Source organism: Ceratosolen solmsi, unplaced genomic scaffold, assembly GCF_000503995.2.
Source record: "Ceratosolen solmsi marchali unplaced genomic scaffold, CerSol_1.0 scaffold47, whole genome shotgun sequence".
Taxonomy (NCBI): domain Eukaryota; kingdom Metazoa; phylum Arthropoda; class Insecta; order Hymenoptera; family Agaonidae; genus Ceratosolen; species Ceratosolen solmsi.
This window is the reverse complement of record NW_011948419.1, coordinates 8,850,776-8,864,540: the sequence shown is the minus strand read 5'-3', so window position 1 is coordinate 8,864,540 and position 13,765 is coordinate 8,850,776. Positions and strand designations below refer to the sequence as shown.

Below are 13,765 nucleotides of genomic sequence, written 5' to 3'. Positions count from 1 at the left end.
TTAATTAACGTAGGGAAAAGAGTGAGCGTGCATGTCGTTACAGCTGTACGGAATCGTACAAGAAAAATAGAAAAACATACTAGCCTCCACTCTAACGAAGTTTACAGTTCACGGTGATGGTAAAACAGAAGTTAAAACTGTACATTTATACATAGTACAAAGCTTGTAAAAATGCGTGTAGTGTCATAGAAAAGGACAAATCGAAGGATAAAATAAATGGTGGAATAGTGAGCCCCCGATTTTTCACTGATCACTTATTGCTGCTTTACTATATTATTACATACACGCAATCATGGCTGCCTAAAACTGGGCGCACATTATTGACCTACCATTAAATAACCGGCTATTTCTACCTCTACTTAATTCGTACCTAACAGCTTCGTTTTACATAAAGCATTTTTATGTTGATAAATCCGTGGCCACTTTTACAATCAAGAGGGCATATGAATCATATGTATTTTTCTTTTATCTACAATCTTACTTTATCATTCTTGTTTTTTATTTCAATGTGGCCCTTTATTGAATTTCAATATGTTGCTAAAGAAATGACATGAAATACTAACGACATTAGTCTTTGGTAAATTACGAAACAGGAGAGAATTTAAAGATATCTTAAGTAGATTTAAATGTCATTTCATAACAATGACTTTTATTAATATTATCTTTAATACTTTATTTTTTATAAACAACTGAATTTTGTTGATTGATGTCATGAGATAAACGATTAATACTTTGATTAGCCCTTTGATAAATAAATGATTGTAAAATTTTTTCATAACTTAGTTCATGTAAACTTATTAAAGTAAATGTATTTTCAGCCACCTAAATAATTGCGGAAAACCAGTGTTAAAGCATGTAGGTGACGAAAGTACTGATCAAAACAATAATATTACCATGACAAGCCAGGATCTTCTGCAACCTGGTCATGTTGTTAAGGAACGATGGAAAGTTGTATGTTTAACTTTTTATTCATTTTTATTTTATGTATTGAATAATCTGATAGATTTTAAAATTCAAAGTAGTTTTATATTAAGTTATTATGTCTATAAATAATTGATTTTCACCTATTATTTTATAATTTATATAATTATAAAAAATTTCTATGTTAAATAGATTCTTTTATAATAATTTAGCAATATATTACTTATAAAATTTGATAATCATCATTTTATATGAATAAAATAATATTTTTAGACAAAAAAAATTGGTGGTGGTGGATTTGGAGAGATCTATGAGGGTATAGATTTACTAACGCAGGAACAAGTAGCATTAAAAGTGGAGTCAGCACGACATCCAAAACAAGTTTTGAAAATGGAAGTAGCTGTACTTAAAAAACTTCAAGGTAAAATCAAAGTTCCTTATTTGAGTATATAAATAAGTTTAGGAACAATTAAAAATAAATTAATAATTTTAAATATATATATATTCAAATATAAATCTAACTACAATAAGAATTTGAATGTAACATAATTTATTTATCTGTATATGAAAATTTTTATTTTAAAACAGAAAATTTTAATTTTACAATACATAATCATTATTTTTTGTTAAGTTCTCCTTCATTACTTACATAGAGACTAATTAATTAAACAATGTAATAGGAAATGACCACATCTGCAGATTTATAGGCTGTGGAAGAAATGATAGATTTAATTATGTTGCGATGCAATTACAAGGAAAAAATCTAGCAGAATTGCGTCGTGCTCAACCGAAAGGAGCTTTCTCATTATCAACTACTCTAAGGTTGGGTCTTCAAATTCTTAAGGCAATAGAAAGTATTCATCAAGTAGGCTTTCTTCATAGAGATATCAAACCGGTAAAATATACTTATTCATAAATTTCATACTTTGTTTCAATGAGCTTTTATTCTTTAACAAAATTCTTTTTATTCTTTTAAATCTTTTATGTATTTTCCGTCATTTCGTATTCTGGTTATTATATCGAATGAATTTTTATAAGTATTTATGATTTGTAATTTCTCTAAATTATCAAATTATTTTGTTTTAAATATAATTTCTTAAATAAATTAGTTATAAGATTTATATATTTTAATGGGAAACTAGTCTTTTATGTTGTGAATAAACTTTTTTAAGTGAGTTATTCTTATATTTTAGTCAAATTTTTCTATTGGACGGTATCCAAACCAATCAAGATTAGTTTATATGTTAGATTTCGGACTTGCTCGACAGTTTACAACAGGTACTGGTGAAGTTAGACCTCCAAGAGCAGCAGCTGGTTTCAGAGGTACCGTCCGATATGCATCAATTAATGCTCATAAAAATAAAGAGATGGGGAGACATGATGATCTATGGTCACTTTTTTATATGCTCGTTGAATTTGTTAATGGACAACTTCCCTGGAGGAAGATAAAAGATAAGGAACAAGTAAGTTAAAATATTTACAAATCAAATAATTATAACGATAATTTATATAATTCATATATTGTGTAATCTACTATATTTAGGTAGGCCAAATGAAAGAAAATTATGATCATAAATTATTACTTAAACATCTTCCTTCTGATCTACGAATATTTTTGGAGCATATTCAGGTATTTAGTTTAATTTATTTTGAATATTTTTATACATAAGAATTTTAAAATTGTCTATACAAAATTGTCATAGATTAATGTATTTCCTGTAACTATTTATATTAGATTATAACAGGTAAAAGTTGGCAATATTTTAAATGTTTGTTATTTAAAAATTGCTACTGTTAAATGAACCAGAATTTTAATTAACTCCTGAATTTTATGTTCTACCATTTTCCTTAATTAACAAAGGAATATTAACAATTTTATAATTATCTATATATAATCTAAATATATATACATATATATATATATTTTTTAATTATTAGAGTTTGGAATACGCAGAACAACCAGATTATGGTATGTTAGCTGGTTTATTTGAAAGGTGTATACAGCGAAGAGGTATACAATCAAGTGATCCTTATGATTGGGAAAAACCAACTGTTACCACTGACGGCTTACCCACTACTAAATCGTTAACTGGAGTTACTATTCCACAAGCTCTTATATCAAGTACTACTATTCAAGGTGCTACAATGCCCAATGTTGATACAAATAATCAAGAAAATGTTGAACCAGATAATAGGAAGGAACTGGAAGTAAGAGAAAGCACTTAATAGATACAATCATTTTAGATAAAGATTATTACACCGCTTGATTTTAATAATGTATTTAATTTTTTAATGAAGGCTCAGCTGGATTATGAAAGTATATGTAGAAGAAGTAGAATACGAAGAATTGAAGAATCTGCTATTCCATTTACGACAGCTATTAGTAATCATGGCCGAGATAAAAATTGCAATGCTACCGTGCCAATTACAGATAATACGCGTCAGCAAACTGGACAGCAAGTTGCTAGTGCGTCTCCAATCCAAGGTTGATATAATTAATATTATAAATATATTTCACATGATTATTTTATTCAAAATAGTATTTAAAATAAAAGAATGTAATTTTTTACATATTTATGTTTACATTATCTTAATCTGAAGTTATTAAATTTTTCAATAACGATATAATAAATAAATTGAAAATATATTGACTAATCATCTCAGGTTCACCAAAAAAACGACGTGCAGTATCAATGGCTGTTGAGGCGCAGATTTTAACTGCATCACCAGAAAAGCAGATGGATAACGAAGGAGATGCGCTCATGGCGAGTGCGCGATCTACTTCGGAGCTACAACGTTTTAAAGGCATCATTAATACCATGACACCTTTAAGAAAATCAGCCAGTGGTGCAACCTTCGCTAGATTACGAGTTATGACGACACCTGAGACGACAACCGGTGAATTACCCACTCCAAAGATGCAACCTGATATTGACGCCTCTTATTGCTCATATGATGTAACCAATACCAAAAATTTTGGAAATCAAAGTCCCGTAAGTTGAGAATAACCTTATTTTCAAATCAATTGTAAAACTAATTGAATATCAATAAATATCTATCTTGTAGATATTATATTCCTCTGTATCTTATTATTTTTATTTTATTGTTCCAAATAATACACTTACAATTTAAATATGAACTTTATTTATCTTCCGAAAAATAATTTAAATAAATGAACGATATATAGTTTTAGATTTCATTATTTCAATAAAATGAAATGTTAAGTTTAATTACAATATAGATATCCTTACATTTAATTAGTTTTAAATAATTATAGTGTAATAAAAAGGATAACAACAACCCTTTATAAGGCCTACAGTTTCATATTTCACACATTTATAAAAATTTTTAAATGCAATCATTTGTAATGCAGCAGTGCACTAAATATTTTGAAAAACGTAATTATTCATTATTGTATCAATATTTCATTAATTTATTATCTTTAAAGTTGTCTTTTATGTAAAAAAAAGTAATATAAAGTACAAATGCTTAGATGTAAATAAGATATAAAATACATACTTAGAAGAAAGGATTATTTTGATATATGATCCATAAAAAATTTTAGAGATTCAATGCTGCTACTGGTCGCTCCAATAAAAACACATTCATCGTTTTCACTAAGATGATGAAGAAGCAGTTAATAATAATTAATAACAGATAATTTCAGAATGTTTCTTATAGTTTTATTTTATATTATATATATACATAACGAAAGTAATGAAAATTAAGGTATACTACATAGTAAAAATAGTGTTTTAATAGTGGTTAGTGAGTGTTATTGAATTTAGACTCAGATTTTTTTTATTTTTTAGAAAATAAGAACTTACCCCTACTCATTTTAGAATAATAGAAATTCTATTAAACTTTACAATTTATTAATCACAACAAATCTATTATGATATGTATTTTAATACACTAATTTAAAAAAAATTCCTTTTATGAAATTTTGGTCAATGAAATCATTGTTTGTAAGCTAATACTTTTTCTTATTTAATATCTAATCTATTAATATTATTTAATTTTTCATTTAAGTATTAAATTTTTAATTTTCAAATGTACGAATATTTGTTTTGTGTTATATTAAGACTACAAATTGGAATTTTATTAATATTTATATGCATATTATTTTAAAGTGATGCAAATAAGTTTCATGTAATTGTTATCATTTACTTTTATCAGAATACTTTATACTATACAAAACTATTAAAAGAATGCAATTGATGGTTTATTTATGCACATTCAATATGTATACATTTTATTTTGAAGCATAAATTTGTATTCCCCTTAAAAACAAAGTATATACAATAAAGTTTAAAATAATTGATAATCAGAATTTTTAAAATGCACAATAATTAATCAACTGAAAAAGAATACAAAGTGCATAATTGATATATTGCAATGTTGTGTTTTTTGTTAGAAATGTGAATATTTAATAATATAAATTTTATTTTTTTTAATATCTTTAGGGCAGTAAATGTAAATATAAGCTCTCGATGAAAGATAAGCAATCTTTTCAAAATGAACCTATATGATCAGTATTATATCATCTCAGGTAACAGAACAACGAGAACCACTACGTCGTGAACCGAAGCGAAAATCGGAAAATCGACAGCAGGTGAAAAGCGGTAGAGCAACAACGCGTGATTGCTCAATTACGCAATTCGCCCAAATCGATGACGATAACGTCTCTGCACTTCAACAGCTAACACGTGGTGGTGGTGGTCTTACTCTTGCTTCGCTCTGGAAATCGCAGTTCGATGACTCAGAGGAAACGGACAATGAATGGAAAGCAGAAAATCTACAAAGTCCTGAACACAAGGGAAACAACCAACCACCATTGATACATCAGGTATTGTCTACTTTTTAAATAATTTGATTAAATTACTTACATTTATTGACAAAAATATCTGGCGAGAAAGCTATAATAACGTTTTGTTTCGTAATTTATATGCTTATAAGCTGTGGTTAAAAAACTATTTTAAAAATAATTTCTAAATTATTCTATTACATAATTAAACATAAAAATCATATATATATATATATATATATTTGTATCGCAGGAAAATATGATTTGAAAATGAAATTTATTTATTGCTTATTTTATACTACACTAATTTATATATTCTTAGTTATATATTCATTAATATGTTTTTTTTATAATTTAATTTAATTTAATTTTTTAGTTGCCACCAGCACATATATTAATGTTTGTGTTTGAATATTTGACTGTACCACTATCTTACGACCATTGTAAATATGTTAATTATTAATTATACTCGTTTATTACTTGTCTTTAATTTACTTTCTTCTACAGCATTTATAAGCAATTAAATATTGCGTTAATATTTTAGATATAGTAATATTTATATATAACTATCACTGCTAATTTAATTTGTCTCAGAATTAATATAATGTAGAATGTGCGCTTCTCAAGAATTGTTTTATTCTCAATATTTGATGTTAATTATTCAAACATCAAAAATAATTTTAATTTATGAGAATCATATTCTTATAATTAATAATCGCGAAATTTAGTTAAGACAAAGATGTTCCATCAAAATTCTAGACTGGAAAGACCTACATATTTTGTACAAATGTACCAGTTTTTCTGTTATTGTACTCGATTTAGAGGTAATTCTATAAGTATGTGTTCATTAAAGTTCGAACATAATAACATGTACATAATATTATATAAGTTCTTTTACCATATATGAATTATTATGTGGATTATTAGTTTTATTGACTTTAGAATTCTTAGGAAACTACATGATATCAATCATTTTTATATAATAGTAAATGATTTATTAATGTACAATGAATAAATATAATTCTACTTACTCACCGATACTGTTAACAATATCATTAATAATCAACATAAATATTTATCATAAGATTACGGTACTCCATCACTTAAAAATAATGTCATTATCCTGGTAATTTATTTTATTCTTTATTTTATTATGTTAAAACAGTGATAAGCAACTATTTGCATGCTTGTAGCATATTTATTGTGAGATGTTGAATCGATAAAACGATAAAATATATTTTTAGTCGACGACTGGCAACGAAGTTTACGTTCCAACAATTATCCAAACACAAGAATCATTCGACGTAAAGGGCACAGCTATGAAACAATCTTCGTCAAAGCTCACCATTCAACAATCTGCTTATAAGCAATTTACTAAAAATATACTGACATGCACAAACAAGGATTTATTCAGAGTCATTGCGCCACGAAAATGTCTTAATATTACAGGAATTGAGAACTATCCGGAACTTCAAAAATCTTTACCTCGTGCATGGAGCGTCCCAGCAGTGGCGTCGCATATTCGTAGTCATTTGAAAGCACCCTTGGTAAGATTGTAAACTTCTATTTTATGTATAATAATTTCAGTTATATATATTATTTTTTAAGTTTATCTGTATAAATTTTTTTAGCCTTTTAAGACATGAAAATTTTATTAAGTAATATTGTACGTGAAATATAAAACGTGAAAAATATTTCGATTAATTATTACAAAATTAAGTGCTGTTAAGTTTGTAAAATAAAAGGTTTAAATAATTCTTATTTTAATATATACCAACAATACTTATTAATTAATGAAGTTTAAAATACATATACTTATGTAATATATTATTTATTTGAAATTAAAATAAAGCAAAGCAAATGCAGATTTTTTTCATTAATTAAAAATATAAAACATAATTATCTGTTCAAAAGTAATATTATGTTGGTCAATGTTTCGATAGCTTTAATAATTTGCCATCCGCCTTAGCAGATGCTTAGGTGGGAGTCAAGTGGAGGGGTTGTAGAAATGTGTAGTATATGCAAACTTCGTTAATATATGGTTTATTAACATTTACATTAATAATAAGCAGGATTCAATTCTTATAGAAGAGTGTAAACTGTGTCTCATCTCAATGATAAGGTTGCTCCTCGTGGCCCATGCTAGTGTTGTAAGGACTATCAGAGATATGCTCATACTCCTGTGTAGGATGTGTGGTGTTGAAGTGTATACAATAAAGTGGCTTCTGCTAATGTTGCCAGGATTAGCAGTAATATGCCCACGGCCCTGTATCGGACGCGTGGCTTCGAGTGTGTGTATGCGCACACTCCTATATCGGACGCGTGGCTTCAAAGTGTAAGGAATAGCTTGAGTCTATGTTTGTGTAGTCGTGTAGTTCTTGTAATGCAGTCAGCATCCTTGACTGCTTGTAAGTGTAGCGCACTTGATGATTGAACGTGTATTCTTTGGATGGCTTCATTGTGTGATATAACTGAGCGACTTGTGCAGGGCAAAAGGCAATGGCTGAATAGCGTAGTTGAATGACTAATACAAAATGAGCCTATAAATCTGTTGAATATGCACACGAAAACTGAAGGCTTGATCATTCCATGACGGTCCTGCTGAGGCAGACCGATATCTGTACCATGGCTTCTTCACGTAGAGGGTTCACTGCAAGATTGGCTCACTGTGGTCGGTTCACTGCAAGAGAGCGAGGCTCGTCACGTGCTTGCCTTATATATCCACGCGGCAGCTTACTTATTTGATAACAAAGTATCGTTGTTGCTGCACCGGAATCTTACATGAGGTGCAGAAAGAAAACTCTAGAAGTTTCGAGAATTCTAAGAAAAAAATAAGTCGTCAGAAATTTGGAATATTCCAAGCGACGTTACTGCTCAAAAACCATATAAACATTGTAGGTCATTTGAAACCAAAACATAACAAGTACACGAAAATTCACGTCCCAAGTGATTACAGAAACACAAGAGCTAGAGAGACTAGCGATACCGATAGTCAACGGTCTTGGAAGTTGCTTCAATCCCGAACATTATCTCAATTTTTTCCAATTTCATATAGTAAAAAATTATATGCATTCCTAAACATGGCAATATTTAAATATTTTCAAATATATTTATATAGTAGTCAGTTACATATTAATTATAAAAAATCTATTACTGTATTAAATATAAATTGAATTTAATAATAAATCCAAAATTTTATGTAATAAAACTAATATCGTATATGGATTATTACACTATTAAACTTATTACTATAATGATTATTAGAACAATAATTTTATAATAGATTCCTTGTATCAATATTCAATTTATAATATAGGTTCAGCAAGCAGCCTTTGGCGATATTATATTTGAAGTAGATGTAATAAGAAATATAGTAATGCGGCACAACCAGCCAAAAGCTAATCCCTTGCCTAGAAGAGCAAGTGAACCCACGGTGATGTTCTTGCCTTCCGATTCGATTATCAACACAGCTGCTCACGAGGAAGAAGAACAGGCCATTGCAGGTAGATTAGAAATTAGAGTTGTTGATGGGACGGGTGGTGCCACGATTGTGCAAACGAGTGCTGATAAGGAACCTATTCAAAGTATGTGCTACTGCAATTTATATTATTGATTTTATAAAATATCTACTCATTAAATTATTTTAATAATCTTCAGTGACATTTAGTCTTTTTAAATTACGTTAAAATAATGAAATATTTTACTATTTTGTTTATCAAATGATTATAAATTATAATTCATAAATATTCTATTATTTTAAAATTTATAAGTAAGAAATTGAATAATACTATTTAATAGTATTTCGAAACGATATTTTTAATTGTAGAAAAAATAATGAATGGTAAGACAAGCAGCCCTGTTAGTCCGAATCTTGGTCCAGAGGAACAGTCTATTTATTACGATGCAACAGAAAATCGTGTTCCAGTAAAGAATGTTTCGAATAAAATTTCAACTATTGTAACTTCAACAATAATACCAAACACATCACCAAATATTTTTCATGAAACCAAAGAAAATAAAGATAAAGAAGTATTGGTGAAATCTTACAGTACTTACAGCAAAATTCCAATTCCTGTAAGAAGTCCCAGGTGCTCTTTATCTGAATCTACACCAGAGATACATACCCCGAACACAAAACTTGGAGTTCGCAGTGAGCAAGAGAAAACACAATCTATGAATGTATTGTACAAAGAAAAAGAATTAAGTAAGTAAAATTTTTATTTAGAATTGAAAATGTAGCTTTGAAATGACATAATTATTGTTTATTTCGCGATGTATAATAATCCTATATCTTATTTAAAGATACATAATTTTAACAATTATTTTTAGTTTACATTTGATTTAATTATTATTTCATATTTCCAAATAGTTTTGTTATTTACAATACTCTAATCAGAGATGGTTCCCTTACTTGCTTTTGTGTATAATATTTTTACAAAGCAATTGGATTATATAAAATGCATTTACACAAACATTTACATCAACAGTATTATTTTAAATACATTTTATTTATTTCACTTTTTGAAAACTTACGTCTCAACAATTTCTAGGCTAAATTTGACAATTAAAAGACCTAAATTCAATATAATATTAAACTTAAAAAAAAATTTGTTACAGTAAATTTATTAAGAAATAAAAAATTAAGAGAAGTAATTAATTATTTGCTGTTATTATTTCACATAAAATGTATAGTAAACGCTATACAAATCAGCTATAAAATTAATTAACTGTATGAAATTCCGCTATAAAATACAAACAACAATATTCATAGAAAAGTAGGTGCTGATGATTAATGTCACAGTTAGGCTTTGGTCCTTCATAAACAATCACGTGAATGCTTCTGTGTCTCCATGTGTGTCTAGTAAAAACGAGGGTTAAGCCAATGGCGTTATATGAGGGTATACCCTGTTTACGCCGCTGTGCCACTCTTCCAGACGGCAGACCAAGTCTTTGCAGCTTGGCCTCAACTAGCTCAACCGAGGATGATAATTTAATGGGATGTACACCGGCACTGCGACGCCGTCGCCAAAGTGAGAAATATGTAACAGACACAAGTCAACTAAACTTAAGATTCCAGAGGCCAAAACAGCGCAGACCGAGGCCTAGCTCCGAGTTATTACCGCGGTTCAACCCCTGCGGAATTCCAACTCACTTGCTCGGCGAAGTCGTTGCTCAACATGAAGAGAGCAGCGACAATGACTCGGATAGTAGCGGAATGCAATTGGCTGTTCGAACTCAGCTACCACCGCCACCCCCAAGCAGTTTGCCACCCCATGCTGCAGAAAACAACGCTAGGTTAGTGCGTCTATAGTTACATCTGTTATATAATATATTTTACTATTCGATTGTACATGCATAGATAAGCAATACAATTTGTTGTTTATAAGATCTTGAAAATTTTTTTCATAATCAGTTAAAAAATGAATAATAAAAGGAAAAATTTTGGATCTTTTTATAAAAATAAAGTTTTTAATTTATAAGCCTTCGTTAAGCATTAATAGAGATATAAAAATTTATAAATATGTCTTATTTATATATTAGAATTAAATTTTTGTATAACAGTATTTGAATTGTAATTAATAGTAAATAATAATTAATGAAATTATTGGAATATTAAAAAAATTTTTCTTAAAAAACAAAAAGCAATTACAAAAATTACTTACTTCATTTACCTACAATTTTTAAATAATATTTTTACTTTAAATGTATTTATGTTTAATATATTTAGTTATTCATTTTGATCGTACATCAAATTCTTATATTTCTTTAATCACTGATTACTCTAAAGATTTCATAAAAATTAATAATTTGTACTTTTCAATTATTTTAAATGTACTTTTACTTTAATTAATAAAAATGAACTTTTCTAATGTACAATAAACTACATGGAAATGGAGTGAATGCAGGTAATCACTAGGTTTGTAATTATATTTTGATTCGAGAAACTGATCTTTTCTAAGATATTTTAAACATTTTGTATTAATCATTAATTTTCAAAAGATATTGGTAAATTAATTTTCAAAATTATGTATGTTGCAATAAATATGTGTATGAATTAATGTATTATGTTTAACAAAATAGAGTTTCAACTAAGTAACGCATGCTCGTGCACTGTAATAAACTAATGAAAATAATTTGTTTCTTTATATACCATAATTTCAATTTATTATTCAATATTTTCTATAAACTGTTTGTGCATCAATTTTTTTATATGATAATTGACAGTAACGATGGTGAGGTAAAATATTTTTCAAATGCATTTGATATTTATATATTTAATTTGATATTATTATTTTTTATGAAAGTATTAAAAAAATTAATTTTGAAAGCATGCAAAGTTAGAGTATCTATATCTTATCTATATAGTAGTATCTATATCTATAGTATCTATATATTTACTTGACCTAATTTCAAGCGAGTAAATCTATTTTGAACTTTCAAAAATTACCATCGACATAGTTAGTTTAAAGAATTTAACTGACTTAAATGCTATTTTGACAAATTAGGATACATGTATTGAATATAATAATAATATATTAAAATATGAATAAAGAAAATATTACAAAATATTTTCTTCTTGACACTCTGGAGCTTTCATCAGGCAGAATAAATTTCAAATATTTTTTAACGATTTTTCATTAAAATATATATCTTTTTAATAAAAATTTTATTGAACTAAAATTAGAAATTTGTATTAATTTTTTAAATAGAAAAGTAATTAATATTAGCTCATAATACATATGAAATGTATTTAATTGAAAGAAATTTATAATATAGCAAATTCAATTTTTAATTTTACATGTATGAAAAAAAAACTATTTTTGTAAAATATCGAATAATAAAAATTATAATTTTATATATAAAAGTCACAGTATTCAAAATTTTTGTTACTCTGTTCGATAAGCGAATGAAATTGGTATTTTTTAGTTTTTAGTTATGTTAAGATATGTTATATTGTATTATAATTATTAAATCTGATTTAGTTTATTACTATAAGTTATAGATATAAGTTTTAGATTAGATTCTTATGTTAACAATTCGAAGTTATAAACAAAGCTTAATAATTAATTAATCATCTATGACTTAAGGTATCAATAAATTTATATACAGGTTAATTATGATAGTTCCATAAATATTATAATATATGAAAAAATTGTTAAGGTAAATTTAAACATTAATGATTTCAACTGATAATTTATATTAACTCTTTTTAATTACATGTATATTCATATTACTCTAATCTATGCTTTCAATAATTAATTCTTTTATCAATATCTTTAAATAATTATAAATGGTAAATGGTATTTATTTTTCAGAATAATCTATTATTCTTTATTTTTTTTTTATTGATTGCAGATGCCGAAGATTCAGGCCTATTTCAGATGGGGCGATAGTTAGTAAAGAAACGTGAGGTTCAAAGCAACATTGCAGAAATCTCTCATTGTGTTGTCAGTCAACAACATTTGCCTTTTTCGGATTCAAGAGAGTATACAGCTTTTATATCTGAGAAAGCGACTGATTTTGAAAAGGTCTGTAGCAATTTAAAAGAAGTAGACATGATATTTTCGAGTTGTATCATATGATGTCAGGGTCATTGTTCAAATTAGGAGCTATATATATATATATATATATATATATATATATATATATATATATACATAAATACTCGGTTAATATATTGTGATGAAAGAATGGATAATTTACCGATAAAGGAAAATCTCGTTATAACAAATTAATTAATTAGTTTTAAAAATGATGAGATTATGTAGTTAGGTTGCATTTCAATTATTGGTTTTATATAATCATATTACATTATTATATATAATATAATAATAGTTTATTATTTTAATATATTTGTTTACGCAAAGTGCTTCATTATTCAACAAATTAATTTTATTTTTCTTCCTTAGAGAATAATTTTGAATAACAATTGTTTTTCATGTTTTACTATTTTGTTCGTGAAACTAAATGTATTATTTTAATTTTATTCAAAATAGTAAACAAGATCATTATGTAAATAATAAATCGAAATGTTGG

At 27.0% G+C, this 13,765-nt stretch overlaps 1 protein-coding gene across 1 annotated transcript; it reads left to right on the top strand.

The window, feature by feature from the left end:
• The first annotated feature begins 822 nt into the window (after nt 1-822).
• Asator (tau-tubulin kinase asator) lies at nt 823-13,355 on the top strand. The gene is made up of 14 exons (XM_011497644.1): nt 823-951; nt 1,195-1,342; nt 1,602-1,816; nt 2,115-2,384; nt 2,465-2,551; nt 2,860-3,129; nt 3,220-3,406; nt 3,586-3,914; nt 5,474-5,770; nt 6,973-7,275; nt 9,045-9,312; nt 9,555-9,932; nt 10,591-11,023; nt 13,085-13,355. The coding sequence occupies exons 1-14, from the start codon at nt 895-897 to the stop codon at nt 13,137-13,139; spliced, it is 3,297 nt and encodes a 1,098-aa protein (XP_011495946.1). The 5' UTR covers nt 823-894; the 3' UTR covers nt 13,140-13,355.
• The last annotated feature ends 410 nt before the right edge of the window (nt 13,356-13,765 follow it).

What these genes read in the sequence shown, in the direction of transcription:
- Asator (XM_011497644.1), top strand. Translation starts at nt 895, where the DNA reads ATGACAAGCCAGGATCTTCTGCAACCTGGTCATGTTGTTAAGGAACGA. An exon ending in TTCATAGAGATATCAAACCG is followed by an intron (nt 1,817 to 2,114) that starts GTAAAATATACT and finishes CTTATATTTTAG; the next exon opens with TCAAATTTTTCTATTGGACG. An exon ending in GTACAAAGAAAAAGAATTAA is followed by an intron (nt 9,933 to 10,590) that starts GTAAGTAAAATT and finishes ATGTGTGTCTAG; the next exon opens with TAAAAACGAGGGTTAAGCCA.